Source organism: Peromyscus leucopus, chromosome 5 (assembly GCF_004664715.2).
Source record: "Peromyscus leucopus breed LL Stock chromosome 5, UCI_PerLeu_2.1, whole genome shotgun sequence".
Lineage (NCBI taxonomy): Eukaryota > Metazoa > Chordata > Mammalia > Rodentia > Cricetidae > Peromyscus > Peromyscus leucopus.
The window spans coordinates 43495530-43515593 of NC_051067.1; the positions used below are offsets into that span (position 1 = coordinate 43495530).

Consider the following 20064-nt stretch of genomic DNA (forward strand, 5'->3'; position numbering starts at 1 on the left):
ACTGAATTCAGAGAGGTGGCACCTGAGTCTGGTACCATTGCTGGGGAAATCACATCTCACAGACCGCCCGCCCTCCTGCTGTACTTGCGTGGTGACCCGCAGCCTTGTCCAGCCATCTTTATTCTCCCTGACCACCTGTCCCCCTCTGAAACTTGCTCCTCACTCCTTAGTCCCTACTCTAGAGAGTAGAGGAGGTCACACTGGACCAGAGTCTAGGGATTCCTCCATTTTCACCCTGCATGTGGCTTCACAATTCTTTATCCCTAGGATAACTAACTATTCACAATATTAGTCATTCACTTTCACCCTGTAGGGACCATGTGCTTGTTAAGTCTTATGCTTAGCGCAATGCTGGGCTCACAGTAGGTGTGTAATGAGTATTTTCTCAAATGAGGAGACAATAAAGGTTTCAGAACAAGTTAACTGGGTTGCATATTTAAAGTAGTTATTTAGAAACTACCAGCCAGCTAGGCAGTTTTGAAAATAAGAATCAAAGTCATAGAAAGAACAGCTTGAGCTAATCATCTCTTTCTGTTCTGTGATCTATCTTTGGAAATAACAGCAGGAGTAGTCTTGATATTTGGATTTTTGACTTAAATTTTCCTGTAGACTATATATTTAAACCAGCTAAGGAATGGGGGTGGGGGTTGATCACAAAGAGCAATGTATCTAACTAATAAATAACAGGGAAAAGAGCATCACCTTAGTCTAGAATAGGGATGATGCCAGGACAGTGTTTCAAGTCACACATACCATTTAAGACAGAAATGAGCCTCACTTGAATGGTCCATTACAGAAAGCACTTACTCTAAGTGGCTATTTAATTTATACTGATTTACCATGTTTCGGATACTCAGTGTCAGTGTGTTAACTGACTATGCACCCACAAGGATGGTCTGGACCTACTGAGCACACTACCAGGACACTGTTACTGGTTATATATCCCCAGTCTCATACGGGTCTCCAACCAGGAATCACAGTTGTCAAGAGTTCAACAGATCACACTGTACTAGAGGGCAGCTCTCTACAACAGCAAGTCTTTTCCTAGATTATTAAAATAATTTATAAGTGGATTCTAACAGTACCTTAGATTTTTCTCATCAAAAATGATGAAACTCTAGAAATATGTAAGAGTTTTGAGTGAAATATAAAAATAAAGTATTTACAGGACACAGAATTCTTCTTTTACTGACACAAATGTGGCATCATCCTTATTTTAGATTCTCAAATATTTGAACACTATGATCCCTCTAGAAGAAAGACTTTAGATGGACTAGAGACAGAGAGAGGACACACACACACACACACACACACACACACACACACAGAGAGAGAGAGACAGAGAGACAGAGAGAGGAGACACACACACACACACAGAGACAGAGAGACAGAGAAAGAGAGAAAGAGAGAGAGTGTGTGTTTTAGGGTAAACAAAGGTGAAAAGTAAGATAACTAACAGAAATTGAGTAAAAAAAAAGATGCAAAATTAACATTCTAACTTTCTTTTTCTTGACTCAGCATAAAGGTGAAACGGGAATTTCAGGGAAGCAAGAGCAACATTGTCAGCTGTAATTAAACAAGGATTCCTGCCTAGCCTTGATTCTGATATATCCTAGCTAACCTTTCTTCAAATCCTTTAGAGAAATTTTATCCACTTTGTGTTGCCAATGTGTTCATCCAAATTATACACATTGCTACCTTGTGAATGTTGCAGAATATGAGATCATACATTCAGTTATAAACCTGCCAAAGTTATAATTATTGTAACATATCTGAGGCAGGATCAAATCACAAGATGACATGTGTAAATTATAGTCCAAAGACAGGTTTGCAGCTCTATTTTTCTTGTTGCTTACAATGCTAAGGAATACCTTTGCTGCTATTTTAGTGGACACTTTAAACCTGAAAAACAATTCTTCAGCACAGTGAAGAACGAGCCCCACCTCCCCCTCTTACAACTACTCCATTCACACCCCCAGTCTCAGCTTGCCAGGTACCAGATGCCTCCATCCACCTAAAGGTACTTTTGTGGAGATGAACTAATATCAAGCAAGTAAAAGCACAGTGCATGGTGGAAGGCATGACAGATGTATGAAGGAACGTACTGTTCTTTCCAAGAGCAGGAGTTAGAAATTCTTACAAAGTCTGTAGCTCCCTTGCAATGAACAATTCCATAAAAAACTTATGATTGATTTCTGAGTTTATGAACTGTGGTGATTTTCAGTCCCGGAAATCTAGGACTGAATAGCTGGTCCTCACAGGGCTTCTGATGTACTACTATCAGGGCTGCTGCAAAGTATGGATTTGGGATTTCAAACCACACAAAATAAGGTACACCTGAATACTTCAAAATTTCTAGTCACCCACTTGCCGCCATTATTCCCCTCAGCAGTTACCCAAGCCCAGATGAGTTAAATGACATGACATGGAGGAATTAGTGCTCTGAAGTAAGAGCTTTCTGGGGAGGGAGCATTTGGTTTTAAAATTTGTAATTTATATTTGCGTGTCTTTGGGCTGAAACAGGTGAGGATGTATTCCACCATTCACGCCCTGTCATCTATTGGGTATCACAGGTGTCATAGACATCCCTGTCATAGCCTGGATCAACCTTGTCATTTGTGGTAAACATAAATGACAATTTCAGAGGTAATTCAGTGTATATAGAATTCTTATTTCTAAGGAAAAAAAAGAATGAGATCTTTCATGAATCCATAAGTCATGATTACGTGTCAAAGTCAGTTATGTTTCAAAATAAGGCAGGGTAATACTTTTATGCAAATAGATTTCCTACCATGGATCTTGACAAGAAAAAAATGCCTGATTTAGAAGTTTCAGTGATCATCAATGAAAAGGCCATTTAAAGAGTTAAAAAATGCCAAGCAGTGCCTTGATTCCTTTACCCAAATGAGTAGAAGAAGTCCTTCCTTCCTGAAAGAATTTACAGGTGAGTGGAGACGACCGAGTAGCAGAGAGGCCATTACAATGTACACCGCGTGTTGGAGAAATACAGAAGCTCAGTGGCAAGTGCTGGGCACAGACGGACACTGTCGCTCTGCTTATCAAACTTGGTCCCTGGGGCAGCAGCTGCCCTGGCTTCGGGCAGTCCCCACACTCAGGCTCTGACCCCGAGTTACTCTAATTCTGAGAAAAAGACTCGGACTCTTGATAACACTTCAGCTTGGTATGTGTTTCCATGGACTAAATATTTATTCTCATTAAGCCTGTCACAGAAATGTGCTCTGTCCCAAAGCCTAACCCAAAGGACCCTGTCTCACCACAGTGGGCTGGCAGGACCCACTGGACTCAACAGCAGCCTTCCCTTGAACAGGGATGAGCACAGGCAGGGAGAGCAGACCAACAAATGACTTACAAAAACGACAATGAGCACAGGCAAGGAGAGCAGACCAACAAATGACTTACAAAACCGACAACTACTTCTGAGGTGTCCAAACAGTGAGTAGTCAGTGGCTTACCTTTTCAAGTGGGCAATGGGTACTGTCTCGGAGAAAGGGAAGGAGGTTTGGCCGATCGTATTCAGCATACAGACTGATCTGTTTTTCATGGTAGCGCTGTCCCTTATGATGGTCTCTTTTGAAGAGCTTATGCAAATACTAAAAGGAACAAGATATGCCACACTATCAGAATAAGAACAAAATACCCAGTTAACTTCGCTACTTTAGTTGTTAACAATTTCCATGGAGGTTAGGAAACATGGTCTTCAGCAAGGATAACTTCTATGTGATGAGGAATGGGGAGGGGGAGAATATCATTTGGGGAGCAGATTCTGAAATTCTCCTAGAAGGTTCCTGGCTGGACTGGCTGCCACTGGCAACTATGTGAAGTTAGATAAGTCCCTACTCACTCTGTGACTTGGGGTCCTCACCCGCAGCAAACTTCACTGAGTCAAAGCAATTGCCATCTGTGCATCACCCAGAACCACGCGTGTGTACGCTAAGCACTGCACAGGCATTAGTGATGGTAAATCTTAATGTCATTATCTCCTTGCTGCAGAAATCAAATGCCTGGGTAGCAGTCTTCGGTAACAATTCTATTCTTGGAGCTGGGCAGATGGCTCAGTGCTTAAGAGTATTGTTACTCTTGTAGAAGACCCAGGTTGGTTTCCTAACATCCACATGGCAGCTTACACCTGTCCATAACTCCAGTTACAGGGCATCTGCCATCTTCCTCTGGCCTCCATGCACATCAACAAGCCCATAGTGCACTTACACACATACTCTTACACATAAAATTAAAATAAATCTTTACAAATTTTTCTTGTTTTACATGAAAAGCACAGGGTCATGACATGACTATTCTAAAAGCACTCCATAAATTAATCCTTACACATTTTTAGAGAATTAATATAATCTGTTTGCAATTAAGTGGTATCTATATTGATGGCATCAGAAAACAAAAATAAGTAATAAAAAGAGAACAGCTGTTTCATACAATTAGACTCTAAAGGGAATATTTTTCACTATCTACTTACTGAAAGGATTGAGTTCATTATATAATACCCCCAAAAGGATACTCTGTGCTAATGCTAAATACAAACACAAACCCACAACCCACCAGAGGGAGAAGACACACACTAGCCACACAATGTCCATTCAGACCATGAGTGTTGGTAACAGATTCATAACAAAGAACCCCAGTTCTTCCAAAGCTATAAGTCAACTGCTGCTGTATATCATGCCAAGACAACATATGTACTTCAAGAGTCATCCTTGGGCTGTTTACAGTTCTCTGGGGCAATTAGGGGACATGGAACAGCCAAACTAAGCTCATTTGCTGAGCTAAATCTGATAAGGAGTGCCGACAGGCAGCTTGCAGTGGGGTCTGGATATGGCCAAGACATGGTACCTTCCCTGAAGAGGTGTGTTCCTGTCACACAGACTACAGACATTACACGACTATTTTAGTTGGATATCTGACTGGTCACACTGGTTACACGGCTGTAGAGCAATGCTGCCTGTAGCTGTTTTATACCTTAAGCAGGTCAGAAACTGTTGCTCTATAAGCAAACTTTTAAGACGACAGCAGAATGGAGCCTTGCTTGTGCGAGCAGATAATCTTGAGATTTTCTGGTCATGAAAACTATGGTAACAGTATCTGCATTAAATACTGAGCAATTAACAAAAATATCCAGATTACACTCCCATTGTGAGACTCCACAAGCTTCAGCATAGAAGCTGGTTTTTGAATAGAATACCACACTTCCAGCGAAAATGCCAAGCATCTTGAAGCTGCTGCTTGACCAAGATCACAAAGGCTTGAACTGACCCTTCATTGTCCTTGGTGGAATTTGCTGCACAACTCTTGCTATGTCTTTGACATGTTTAATGTTTGAATTCCTTGCTGTTAAGGTCCCCTCACCAAAGGCTGTAACTGGGACAATGTAACAATTCTTATGAAAGCTGATGTTAAGAATAAAATTTATGGTGATTCCCTGGGGGAATTAGCTATACAAGAAATTGAGTCTTCTATAGAACCTATTACTTAAGTGGTATTAATAAGCATGAGATATTGGAACAAATGATATTAGAACAAATTAATAAGCATGGATCTGGAACAAATCATTTAAGAAGAAAAACTCTGGGAAATTTTAGAAGCCAACAAATTATAATTGAATCATTAGGTTTTCATTCCTTGCCCAGAAACACAGATCTAGTATGGTCAAGGAAAAGATTTTTTTTTATTATAAAATTAACGACAGGCCTTGGTACCCTCCTAAAGGCAAAGTAAGCAGTTTTAGGAATCCTGATGTTCTTTTACTCTTTGCAGGATTGTAATAAAGATAGAGACCATATTGAAACAAGAGTTTATGACAGAGAAACAAAGAGAACCATCTTGGCTCCGTGAACTGCCTGTGAACTGCTTCCAGAGCAGACTTGTCAGATCAGGACTCCACTGATTATACAAAGAATAAGAACAGAACATGGTATTTCAGAAGTTAAAGGAAAGGATGGTAGTCTTATGTCAGATATAAAAGAAAGAATTTGAACAAGGGACCAAGAATTAGATTTCTATAGAAAGATCAAATATACTTATAGTAGATTAATAGAATAACAAGCAGTAGTAAATAACTTCTGATCTATTAACTTAAATCAAACTTAAATAGAGACATCCTGTCTAGTTTTTCTATAACCACAAGGCTTTACCACACTGATGTTAAAGAAAAGGACATCGTGTTAAAAAGAATTGATTTTATCATAATGTTGCATTTTTATTCTCATGACATTTGCTGTTTGCTCATTGTTTCTTTTACTTTGATATGCTTATGCAATCGTGGAAGAGTTTAGAAAAAGTATGCACCATGAAGACTTCGCAATCAATGATGAAAGTCTGTGAGACAATGATTTTGTGTACAAATAAAGCCTGTGAGAGATGCAGGTTGTCAGAGTAGGACAAGCCATACTGTGCTGTGGGATGTTCTGTATGTTAAATGTGTTGCTCTGATTGGTTAATAAATAAAACACTGATTGGCCAGTAGACAGGCAGGCAGTACAGGCGGGACAAGGAGAGAGGAGAATTTGGGAAAGTGGAAGGCTGAGTCAGAGAGACACTGCCAGCTGCCGCCATGACAAGCAACATGTAAAAGATACCGGTAAGCCACAAGCCATGTGGCAACTTATAGATTAATAGAAATGGGTTAATTTAAGATATAAGAACTAGATAACAAGAAGCCTTCTGCAGCCATACAGTTTGTAAGCAATATAAGTCTCTCTGTGTTTACTCGGTTGGGTCTGAGCGGCTGTGGGATTGGCGGGGGAGAGAGATCTGTCCTGACCGTGGGCCAGGCAGGACTGGGAGAAAACTCTAGCTACAATACCAAGATGTGCTTCATCTCTGCCCATCTCTCCATATAGTTTTATATATGTTTTTAAAGCATATAGAAAATACCTTCTTGTGCCGGTTGTTTTTTGTCAACTTGACACAACCTAGACATATCTGGGAAGAGGGAATTTTAATTGGAAAACAAAAATACAACCATAAGATTGGCCTGTAGGCAGGTCTGAAGGGTATTTTCTTGATTAATGATTAAAGGGTCCCATCCACTGTGCCACCCCCCAAACCCTTCCGGTGGTCCTGAAGTGTATAGGAAAGCCGACTGAGCAAATTATGAGGGGCAAGCCAGTAAGCAGTGCTCTCCCATAGCTTTTGCTTCGAAGTTCCTGCTAGAATTCCTGCTTTGACTTCCTTCAGTGATGGAATGTGATCTGAAAGTTGTTGTAAGATAAAATAGCCCTTTCCTCACCGAGTTGTTTTTGGTCGTGATGTTTGGTCACAGTAATAGAAAGCAAACAAAGACACTACTCCTGCTTTATTCCCTGGACGACATGATACATGGAATCAAGGGCGCCTCTAAGGAAATCTAGACTAACAACCTTCAGAATACAGCCACCAAAACTATACAGAAGAGGTAAGCTCAGCTACAATGTGGGTGAGGGGGGAAACTATAAATCTGTTCTTTGCTCACTCTATGGTCGTGCACACTGAAGAACAGGACTTGGTATCTATAATGCTGTGACTTATGACCTGATTATATATAATAGCAACTGCAGAGGAAAGCACTTACTCCCAGGCATAGAATGATAGAGAATAGCAAAATAGAATGCATTTTTTTCTGAAAGTTCCAATTGTAAATCAAACTTCAACCACCTGTGCTATGATTAATTCCAAGCCACAAAGTCACAGCATGTGTTACATTCTAGTAATTCCTGCACACTGTTTGTGGTCAAAACTCCAATCTGAGCAGTGTTTTCTAAGAAAAAGTTCTCTGCATGGACACCCCCCACCAATACATAGGTGCTCTGTCTGCTGTTGAATTAAAAGGGCAAAGGAGACTAATGCTCACCACATGCTGCAATTCTGGTCTGTCTTCTAATTCTTCTACCACTTTTTTAATCTGAGGAAAAAGAAAAAATTAAAATGCAGTATGAGGAGACAATCATATTGACAAATTACCACTTTACTGTGGGCACACTACTGCAGACACTCATCTAGTAATACATGCTATAGTCTGAATGTGCCTTGCTCCCCACCAAAACCTGACTCCATGCTTGGATTCCTAATGTGATCACTAAAAGGTGGTGGTTGTGGGACTCTTTAAGAGGAAGGGTTTCATGGGAGGTGACTGATTACCATATAAGGGGATTAAACTGGACTCTAGGAGGCTTAGGTTGCATGAGAGCAGATAGCTATAAAAGAGCGAGGAGCATGGACACTTCCAGATGCCTTGCACCTGCCTTCTTTTTCCAGGGTACACACCTGACCTCTCACATGGCTCATCCTGTTTCCTGCTGTGTAACACCCAAAACTGACTTGCCACTCTGCCAGCAAGAAGGCCATTACCAAATGCAGCCTCTTGATCTTGGACCAGGCCATAAGCCAACGTAACCTCTTTCCTCTAAAGCATGCCTAGTCTGTGGTGTGTTATGAGCAACAGAGAATGGGTCTGTTATGTATAAAAGGACTCACTGAAATTTTATCTTCGTTGTCCAAAAGCATGTCAACAGCTTTCTGAAATACAAACACAGTCATGGTCACTTGTCTGCCATACAAGAACACTGAACAAAACGCAGTACCGCTGTTACAGGTTGAAGGGTTTATTCCTTACACTTAAGAAGCACTGAGCTTCATGTTATAGAATAATCTTTTTGTACACTGTGAATATGTGTCGCTCTGACTGCTTTAATAAAAAGCTGAATGGCCACTAGCTAGGCAGGATTTCTGGGGCAAAGAGAATGCTGGGAAGAAGAAAGGAGTCATCGGTCTGAAGGAGAGGGAGCAAGACATGCAGGAGGACAGGTAAATGCCACAAGTCATGTGGCAACACATAAATAGAAATGGGTTAATTAATGGAAGTTATAAGAGCTAGTGGGACAAACCTAAGTTATCAGCTGAGCTTTCATAACTAATAATAAGTCTCCATGTGGTTATTTGGGAGCTGGCTGGCTGGACAGAGAAAGACTCGATACAGCTTCATCATTGGTCCTTATATAAAATGACGCTTGAGGAATACAAATTCAAATGTGTCTCAATGAGGTCTGTGTGTTTTATATATTGTTAAACTGCTGCACTGCTCTATTTTCACAAAATGGTAAAGTTCCTACTGTATTCAAAATAGGCAACATGTTCTAGCCCTATGATGTCTCAGCTATGTTTACAAATTTCCATGTGAGCCTCAGGAGCTCTAGAGAATATCACATTACCACAGTCCAGAGGTGAGGAAGGGCTGGCCTGCTGAGAGCAGGTTAACTACAGGAAAACAAGTGAAATACCTGAAATCTGCAGATATATAGAACTGGTAGACTCCAGTTTCCTATACCATCTATCACAATCATAAAACATCAATTTGTTTATGATGAGAGGAAGGACAACAGCCTACCAAACAGAATAACTGGGTCTTTTTGACTCAGCTACCACCTAGATGTTTGTTCCAAATGTTATTTTTGTTATATAAATATAAGGGTGTTTGATTATTCCAACGATCCTTTCTAACCAGGAAAACTATGATACCTTAACTTTAGCTCAAATTCTTTGAATAGCAATTAGTTTCAGCTCAGCCATCTCTTTCCCACAGGTGCATATGCTAATTACTTTCAATACAAAGGAGAAAATGGATAAGGGGAATGTAAGTAAGTCTTGTAAATTACACTTGTGTATGTGTGCACACTGCACACACATGCACATGCATGCATGTCTCAGAGCATGTGTGGCCAGAGGACAACTTGGGGGAGTAGGTTCCACTATGCAGAGTAATGGGTTTCATAAAGATGTTCATAAAAGTATTCCACAAACTTTGCATGCATCCACCTCCTCATACTCTCTTCTAATTTCTTATCAGTCTCTTGGTTCCCTTAGCTTTCTTTCTTTCCTTCCTTCCTTCCTTCCTTCCTTCCTTCCTTCCTTCCTTCCTTCCTTCCTACCTACCTACCTACCTACCTACCTACCTACCTTCTTTCCTTCCTTCCTTTCCTTGTTTTTGGAGACAGGGTCTCACTGTGTAGCAGCTCTGGCTGGCCTTGAATCTGATATGTAGACCAGGCTGGCCCCCAATTCAGAGATCCTTTCAGCCTCTGCCTTCAAATGCTGGGATTAAAGGTGTGTACCTCTACACCAGATGCTCTCAGTTTTATTTCTACTTCCATGACCAAATATGTCTATATAAAATCTAAGATCCACACAAAAGAAAATATGATTAGCCTTTCTGGGTTTTATTTTGCTTAACATGATCTCCAGTTCCATTCATTTCCTTGCAAATGATACAGTTTTTTTTTAATGGTGGAATAAAACTCCATTGTGCATATATACCATACCTTAATCCATTCATCTGTTGATAGAAATCTAAATGGATTCTCTTAATGTGACTACTGTATATAGTACAGCAAGAAACAAAAGACTTGTAAGTATCTTGGTAGAATGTTGACATAGAGCCCTTCAGGTGTATTTGCAGGAGTGGGAGAGCTGGGTCACTGACTAATTTTCTCAGCTACTGAGTCCTTTACAGGTTTACAATGTCACCAGGACTACTGTACACACCCCATGGTGAGATTTAGGTGGTAAAATTGAAGGCTGCAGCCTTTCCCCTAATTATTTGTCATTGAAAATCAATACAATAAGATTTAGGGATATCGGTTTTAGTTTGCAGCCTTACTCTTTACAGCACAAAACCAATATTTTTTCATTCTGAATCAAACTGCAGGGCCATCAAGATGGTTTTGGGGATGAAGGCATAAGCTGGACAACCCTGATTACCTGAGTTTGATCCCTTGAATCCATGTAAAGATAGGAGAGAACTGACTAGAAAAAGATTCCTTTTCAGAAAGTCTTTCCTATGCTAAGTCTCAAAATGTTTACCTTGTGCTTTCCTCTATCAATTTCAAAGTTTCAGGTTTTGCTTTGACCCACATTGAACTACCTTCTTTCTGTGCAGAGTGAGATGAGGCTGGGGATCAGTTCTGTCTTCTTCATGTGCATGCCCAGTTTCCCAGCACCATTTGTTGAAGATGCTGTCCTCCGATGTATGTTCATGGCATATATGTTAAAATTCAGGTGGCTGCAGCTCTGTGGCTTTACTTTATTGCACTGTTCCACACACCTGATCTGGTACCAGAATAGTCAAGTTTTTGTTACTATGGCTCTCTAGGGTAAACTATGAGTATGATGGTTTCTCAAACAGTGTTCTTTTCTTCAAGACTGCTTTAGCTATTCAGAGTCTTTTGTGCTTTCCTTCAGATCTTAGGATTTGTTTTTCTGGTTCTGTGAAGAACGGCAATAGAATTTGGATGGGATTGCATTGAATCTATCATTGTTTGGGGGGACTACACTAATTACTTTTCTCGTGACAAAGTGTCTGACAACAGCAAATTAAGGCAGGCAGGCAGGCAGGTAGGGTTCTTTTTGGCTCACAGTTTGAGATTACAGCACATTATGGCAGGAAGTCTTGGCAGCAGGACCTTCTGTGTGAGGCAGTCGGTCATGCTGCATTTAGAGCAAGGAAATAGAAAAGAATGCCTGTGCTCAGTTCATAGTTTACTTTTGATTTAGTCCAGGGCTCTGGTCCTCAGAGTGGTGCCACCCATTTTTATAGTGGCTCTTCCCACCTCAGCTATACAGAAATGTCCTCCCAGTCTTGTCCAGAGGCGTATCCGCTAGATGACTCTAGATCCTGTGGAGCCAACAATCAAACCAACCATCACAGCAACACAGGACCTTTCACAGTAGTAGTTCTTCAGATTCGAGAGAGCAGGCAAGGTCTCCTCGTTGTCTAATCTTTTCTTTAGTGCTTTAAAATTCTCATTCTAGAGGTGTGGTGGCTTGAATAAGAATGACCCTCATAGGCTCATATATTTGAATGCTCCAGGGAGTGGCACTCCCAGAGAGGGACTGGAAGTGTGGCCTTGTTGGAGCAGGTGTGGACTTACTGGAGAAAGTGTGTCACTGGGTATGGGGTTTAGGGTTTCAAACCAGGATCCCTGCCTGGGGGATAATGGACGGAACCTCTAAAACTGTAAGCAAGTCCCAATTAAATGCTTCTTTTATCGGAGTTGCATGGCCATGGTGTCTCTTCCCAGTAATAGAACACTGACTAAGACAAGAGACCCTTCACATTCTTCATTAGATTATTCCAAAGTACTTTGTGTGTGTGGGGGGGGGGGCGGCGGCGGCTATGAATGTGTTATTTTTTCTTTTTTTAAAAACTGGCCTGCAACTGTCTTTTATGTGTAAGTGCATCTTTATCTGGTTATGGTATCAGGGAAATGGAGGCTTCATTGAAAGAGGTGGGCAGAGTTCCTTCACTTTCTGCTTTATAGAACAGTCTGAGGGGCACCTAGGTTTTCATTAAAGGTCTGGAAGAATTCAACAATGAATTCACCTCAGTCTAGCTTTTTATATCTGGGAGATGTTTTATTTCTTCAATCATTTGCCAATGTTTGTTTTTTTAAAGAACCAAAGTCTTGTTTCATAATTCTTTGTTCTGATATTTTCATTTCAACTTTATTAATTTCTTCCATGATTTTCAAATATTTTTAAACTTTATGCTATGAATGTTTTGCCTGCATGTATGGTGCATAGTGTGCCCTTATGTGCACAGTGTCCATGGAGGTATGAAGAGGGCACTGGATCCCCCGAACTGGAGTTAGAGATAGTTGTTAACTTCTCTGTGGGTTTTCAGAAATGGACTTGGCCTCTCTCAAGGGTAGTAAATACTCCTAACCACTAACCTGTCTCCAGCTGCATTCTCCTATAGTCTTTATTCTTTTTTCCATCTACTGATTTGGGGTTTGGCTTATAATTATTTTTCTAGGACCCTGGAATGAATCATTAAGTTATTCACTTGAGATCTCTGGTGTCTTTAACATAAGCACCTATTCAAATAAATTTCCCTCTTAGAACTGTTTTCATTGTATTCCCATGTTCTGATATGCTATGTTTTCATTTTCATTTGATTCTAGGGCATTCCTTTTCCCTCCTGATTTCTGTGGTATTCTACTCTATTCATTATTCAATAATGTGTTATTTAATCTTCACAAGCTTGTATAGTTTCTGTATTTTTATTGATGTCTACTTTTATTCCACTGTGATCAGATAGAATAAATTGTTACAATTTCCTTGTATCTGTTAAGACTTGCTTTATGCCATAAAGTGTGATTTGCTTTAAAAAGTTCCACGATTGCTGAGAATGTATATTCTATAGTACACAAGTAGAAATTCTGTAGATTTTTGAGAGGCTCCTTTGCTCTATTTCACTTATCTCTTTTTAAATATTACATCAGGATGACCTGTTTATTGATAAGAGTGAGACACTGAAGTCCCCCACTGTTACTGTGCCTGTCAAACTGTGCCTCTGTATCCAGTACTGTTCCATGAAGCAATGTTGAGATGTTCAAAACTGTTAGATCCTCCTGACTGGCTTCCCTGAAAATGAAGCAATTCTATTTTTTCTAATTTTTGTTCGAAGTTTATTTTGTTAGACATTAGACTAGCACCACCTGTTTTCTAAGTCCTATTTGTTTGGAATACCTTTTTCTACCTTTTCACCCTAAGGCTCTAATTATCTTTGCACCTAAGGTATTTTTTTTTAACAGACAAGAAGTAGATGGGTACTGTTTTAATCCAATATTCTAGTTTGTGTCTTTAAAAAAATTAATTTTTGTTATTGAGTTTGTTTACAAGAGTATGTGTCCACGCATATGGATGGGTACGTGTGTGAAGGTCAGAGGATAACTCCAGGAATTGGTCCTCTCCTTCCACCATGTGGGTCCCAGAGATCAGACCTGGGACCAGCCTTAGTCTATGTCTTTTGACTGGATAGTTATGGCCATTAATACCAAGTCACTACTGGAAGGTGTGCATCAATGGCTGTCATTTGGTTGTTTTGTACTGTCTGGTATTTGGGGGAGTCTCATTTACTTATCTGTTGTTCTAGTGTACTTTAGTCTCTCCTGTGAACTCAGGACATAGTCATCTTACTCTTCAATATGTCCATTTTCCTCAAGAACCTTCTGCAGGGCTGACTTAGTGGTCACAAATCCCTTTAGTTTGTTTTTATCATGAAAATGTATTCTTTCTCTTTCAATTGTGAGTGACAGCTTTAGCAGTTTACCTTTCTGAGCTTGAACTACATGTATCTTCCATCTTAAAGAGTTACCCGTGAGAAATCTGTTGTCATTCTGATGGTTTTCCTCTACATCTGATATCTTTCTGTTGTGCAGTTTCTAAATGTTATTTATTTATTCTACATAATTAGTGTTTTAACTGCATAACATGATGTAGAAAACAAAATCTCTTCTAGTCTTATTGGTTTAGCATTTTAATTAACTTTGGTATTCCTATGGCCATCTCTTCCCCTACTTTGGGGAAATGTTATGCATGATCTTATTAATATATTATCTCTTCATTCAGCCTGAAGTCATTCTTCTCATATGTTCATGGTTTTATTCACTAAATGATGTGCCATAGATCCCACCTATTCTGCTCAAAATTCATTATTTTACCTTTGTTTTTGTCTGAATGCCTTAGTCCATCTATCTTGTTTCCAAACCCAATTCTGTCATCTACTTGATCCACGTTGGTGAGACTTTTCATTACATTTTTTTGTTTGATTTATCAATCATTTTATATCCAAAATTCCATTTTGAGTTTTTCAGTATTTCTAGCTCTTCAATGGATTTCTATTTCATATCCTGTGTTGGTTTTGTTATTCTGTTCAACTGTTCATTTCTATCCTCTCCACATTAATTCAGAAGTTTGTGTCTTCTTTGTTTTAAATTACTTGTCTTGGTTTTCACATTTCTTGTGCTTTTGCACTGGGACTTGAACACACACAGGCTGGAGAGAAATAGAGAAACTAAGTGTTTCACTTTGTGACCCTTCTTGTGAGCTGTGGGGTGTAGAGGAAAGTAAACAGAGCAAGCCAGGAGGAGCACGGCAGTCAGCAGCATTCCTCCATGGTTTCCGCTTCACCTCCTTAATTCCAGACTCACACCTTGAGTTCCTGCTTTGTTTCCCTCAATAGAGTGTGGCAGAGGATATGTAAGCCATGCCAATCTCTTCCTCCCAAGTTGTTTTTGGCCATAGTCTTTATCACCACAAATTAAAAAACAAACTATGACAGGGTCTAAACAGAAATTCATTTGAATTTTCCTGCTAAAACAGATTAAGATAGTTTAATAAGCCTAAGTATAGGCCTAGGGGTTGTTCTTTGCTACCTTCTTTCTTATGAATTATATGAACTATTAACACAAAATAGCACAAGTACCTCTTGTAAAGAACTCCACCAGTGTCTGGGACACAGCTCAGGGGAAGAATTGGGTTACTATGTACAAGGCCTTGGGTTTGATCCCCAGCCCTCTCCTGCCACCACCGCAAGAAAAGTACTTGATGTTAAGTTACAATAGCTTTCCCAAAATAGGCTTTCAGAATGCAACTACTAAAATAACGTTCATTATGAGTTCTAAGCATAGCCAGCATATGGTCAGGTATGTGAATCACTTGGACAAGTGGTCACTGATTAAACCTTTGAACAGTTAGTAGTTAATATGTAGAAGAAGTAAGAAACATATTACCTCTGAATCAAAATCCATTAATAAAACTATTTTATCCTTGATGGAGCTGAAAAGATTATGCTTGTGTATCAGTTGGAAAACATCTTTATGTCTTAACGTTAAGTATATTTCCAGAGCATTGCCATAATTTTTGTCATAGGTGTACCTGGCAATAAAAAAATTAATATTCATTAACAGTTACAATTAAAATGCACAGAGATTATGTTTCACAATATTAAAGACTGAAATACACCAGGCGGCGGTGGCGCATGCCTTTAATCCCAGCACTCGGGAGGCAGAAGCAGGCAGATCTCTGTGAGTTTGAGGCCAGCCTGGTCTACAAAGCGAGTTCCAGGAAAGGTGCAAAGCTGCACAGAGAAACCCTGTCTCAAACCCCACCCCCAAAAGACTGAAATAGTTGTTCAAAGAGAAGAGTTAACTTTACTATAGGAAGTATTAGCTGAGATTTAAAAACACATGGTTCCTATGTACTCTTTTTTAGAACTGTGCCTTTTATCTCACCAAATTTGTAAAAATGCATAATATTCAAGTAATAAATGTTCCTTGTTTATAGAAATCTATATTCCAGACATTGACCTAATTGTCCAGAATGAAAGAGATACTGCTCTTAAGTAATAGAGGAATCAGTTTGAATTCCCGTAAGCAATGTTCAGCTGACAAATGAGTTATATTCCAGCTCATTTGTAGGGGGCTGTATAAAGCTGAAATGTATTTTTCCATTGAAACAATGTTTTCACACTGAGTCCCTCATCCAGTTGAGGAAAGCCAGCTGAACAGAAATCATCCTGCTGTTCACTGTTAACAGTGCTACAAAGTCCAAGGGACATCCAGAAAAATGTTTCTGGTAGAAAACAATGAGTGCTCTAATTTAGAAAGTCACAATCATGACTTCCTCTGAGTCAAGTCTAATGTGGTCCTGATGTCCAGGTCATCATAGGTCCTTTCCTAAGATTTTGACAAAAATGATGAGTGAGGGAAATCTGAGGTTTGTGGGTGCTGAGGAACGGACGCAGCCGGCCTTCCTTCTGGACTGGTCTGTGGTATACCATTTGGTGCCCTACACTGAGGCTCCTTGAGGGTCTAGCTTATCTCTGTGTCTCAGACATGGCAGAAAGCAAGGTGGAAATGCCTGGTAAAAGGAAAATGTTCATCAAACTTCTCTCACTGAGCCCAACTTTCAAGATTGAAAGTATCCTGTTAACAAAGTGTGACCTGTAATTGTACTGATAAAGATTCTGATGCAGAAAAAGCAACAGACTTGCAGACTTAAGAATAACAGAATCCAGAGCCTGACTCTCTGGGAGAGCCTAAGGGAATCTGGTACCCTTCCATCTCCTCAACAGGACTCATACCGTAACTCCACTCCTATGTTAAATCACATTATAATGCAGCTTCACACATTCATCTTCTAGTTATTCGAGACTTAGAAAAAGGTTTCCAATGAAGAGTGATATAGGAAGATGAAAAGGCATCCTCCCCATTCTGAGATTGCAAGAACTCAAATATACTCACAATTCTGCCAGTGTTTTTAATAAAGTCTTGTTCTGACTGTCCTTCTTCAGGTGGTCTCGAACTGCTTGAACTATCACAGAATTGTTATACAGATCTCCAGGCCACTCTCTGATCAACGTGGCAAAGCCCTAACCAAAGGAGAAGAGCAGAAAAAGAAAAAGTGTCACTGCAGAGGGTGACACTGTGGTGATTGCTTTGGGGTTTTAATCCACAGTCTCCTGCCCTTTACCCCTTCCCCAATTCAGGACACAGAAACTTAGTGGGTCATAAGAGCTCCTTAAGAGGGGTCCAGCCCTCTGCCCATGAGGAAGGAAGGCTAAGCAACCACACCAGACAGGCCTCTGGCTTTTCCCACATATTAGCTATCATGCCTATACAATGAAGTTTCCATAAATGCCCAATATGCCAAGGTTCAGAAAGCTTCCTGACTAGCAAAAAGGAAAAAAGGAAAATTAAGAAGTTGGCACTTCAAGTAAATAGTTCCCGTCCCCTGAGGACAGGTGGGGATGGGTCTCATTATGTTACTCAGGTTGACCCAAACTCACAAACTCCTGCCTCAGCTTTCTGAATAGCTAGGATTACAAGTGCACACTACTAGACTTGGGTTTTTCATTTGTTTTTTTTTTGCAACCTGATCTTTAGTGTTCTGTTAGCAGCATAGAATTTTCCAAGGACATAATTTTGGCAAACAGTTGCTAGGGAACACTGCTACTTGAGTCGTTACATGGTAGTTTAAAATAAAGCCTTAAGATGATAAAAATGGAAAATAATATTCAAATGATTTATACGGTTTAATGACAATAAAAAGTCTTTCTAACTTTTTCAATAGCATTGAGGAGGCAGACATAACAATAACGCAGGAGAAAGTCTCCAAGCCCAAGAGTCAGGGCAGGTTGATTTCCTTTAGTCACATTCATAAGTTTTCTACATAGGACATGGATTGGTAGGATAATTTTGATGACATAATCACTTTTATATCAAATCCTCATGACATCAATGCGAAAGAACAAAAAAGTAACACACACAGAAAACAAGCCATGATTGTGTAAGAATTCCTTACCTCATAATCACTTTCCAAAAATTCGTGTAAGATCATTTCATAGATGAGTGGTTTCAGGACTGGGTCCCCCCTTGGTAAATAAGGACTAATTGCCTAGGGAAGAAGAGAAAGAATCCTTTCAGGAGTGGTACGACAAGTGCATCCCCATCGTGCAGACAACATGAAAGTATAGTTCTAACATTAAAAATGTAAGGTATCAGGACATACTGGAACATTCAGAAAAGACTCAAACAAACTCTGTCACCTAACAGGAAGCTACAAAGTATTTTCAAAAGAGTGTGTGGTGTGTGTGTGCGTGTGTGTGAGTGCCCGTGTGTGCGCATACACACGCACAACAAACGAATAACTGCTATTTTATATTTCTTTTAACTTTCCTTATACTGGATGTAATACATCAATTAATAATTTAAAAATTCAATCGTCTTATGAAGCAAGCTTGCCACAAATGTACGACAATGCCACAATGAAGCCTGTTTCTTGATAAAGTAACTTTAAACAATTATATAAATTTTAATAGTATATTCTCAATTTCAATAGAGTATTCCAAAGGCCCACAGATGACGAAATATTAAAAACTCTTTAAAGGAATATAAAAATGACTGACGGGTATATATGTTGTACCCCAGAGGAAAAGATTAAAATAAAGTGGTAAAATTTCTCATCAGAGCTACAGTCAAGCATCTTCATCTGTCTTCCTGCAGGTGACAGATTATCCAAGCACCAAGGATGAGCTAAGTGGAACAGCCTTTGCCTAACATTTGTGAAGCCCTGGGTTCCAGACGAACACAACAAAAGAAAAAATAAAAATGAAGAATAAATTAATTCTTGAGTAAATTTAAAAAGTGCTATGCTGTAAAATCTATTAGATAAATTACAACTGTCCTCAAGTCGCTAAAAGGAAGATGAACACAATTAAATACAGCACCTGAACCACGTAGGCAACATGGCAGATATGTATGCACTTGGTACACACAAAACATAAAGTTTAGTTCTTCTTTCAAGACAGTACATACTTTCCAACCAAGAACTGCTTTGTCTCAATTTTATTCCCATTTTAATAAAATACAAGGAAAAATTAAAGGTTAAGATAAAATAGCTTACTTTAAGCTGTCCAATTTCTTTAAATTTGTAAACTTCATATTCCCAGAGAGCTGCATTTTTTCCAAGAATTTTCTGGCATTTTCTGGCAGCAAAAGCATCCAAGGAAAAATAAAATGTAAATAAAAATAAAGAGATACAGTAAGTGGACATTTTCCCTATGGTCTAGGTGAACCTCTCCCCAGAGCTTTGACAGGGTCCCATCTCTATTGTCAATGAACATGAAAGTGTGTTCATGAAATGTCAATGAACATTACTCATCTGACTGTAGGTGGGGTTGACGGAAATCATGATAACTATACAAAATTCACAGAAAAATACAGGTCACTTTCAGCAGACTAGAGGTTCCCCCGACTTTCCTTTTTATCCAGAAAGCATGACTGGTTTGGACTTTCTATAGGAAAACTCACTATACCCCAAATGCCAACACCTTCCAGGTCAGCTTTAAACAAGGAGGCGAAAAAGCAGACTTCAGAAAATCAGGTTCCCAGTCTACCACATAATTTACAGGGCTGAGTCTCAATCTCAGGGCACTAAAAGAAGGTCTAAGGGTGGTCTCACAGGCTTTATCATTTCCATTTAGTTACCATACTTTTGTAAAGAACCACTGTTCTTGAGCCAAATGCAGATGACTTTGTTCTAGATTTCTTCCAAAGGCATGTGTAACACAAGTGACCCTAGAAACTGGAGGGCACACAAAATGAGAGCTGAGGGCAAGTCTGCTTACTTTCTACAGCGTGCTGGAGAGGACAGCCGATAGGCAGAGTCTGCCTGCCCAATGTGTGCTGTGGGAAGCGGAACTGGGGTGATGCAGTACAC

At 39.7% G+C, this 20064-nt stretch overlaps 1 protein-coding gene across 2 annotated transcripts in view; it reads right to left on the minus strand.

Annotated features, from left to right (window-relative positions):
- Positions 1–20064, minus strand: part of Vps41 (VPS41 subunit of HOPS complex) — a 157162-nt gene that overhangs the window by 17643 nt on the left and 119455 nt on the right. For both annotated transcript variants that reach the window (XM_028860126.2, XM_037205920.1), the window contains exons 16-22: positions 19249–19330; positions 18148–18240; positions 17088–17215; positions 15576–15720; positions 8482–8523; positions 7859–7909; positions 3474–3611 (exon numbers count right to left, since the gene is read on the minus strand). In XM_028860126.2, the coding sequence (XP_028715959.1) occupies positions 3474–3611; positions 7859–7909; positions 8482–8523; positions 15576–15720; positions 17088–17215; positions 18148–18240; positions 19249–19330 (679 nt within the window). The remainder of the gene's footprint in view (positions 1–3473; positions 3612–7858; positions 7910–8481; positions 8524–15575; positions 15721–17087; positions 17216–18147; positions 18241–19248; positions 19331–20064) is intronic.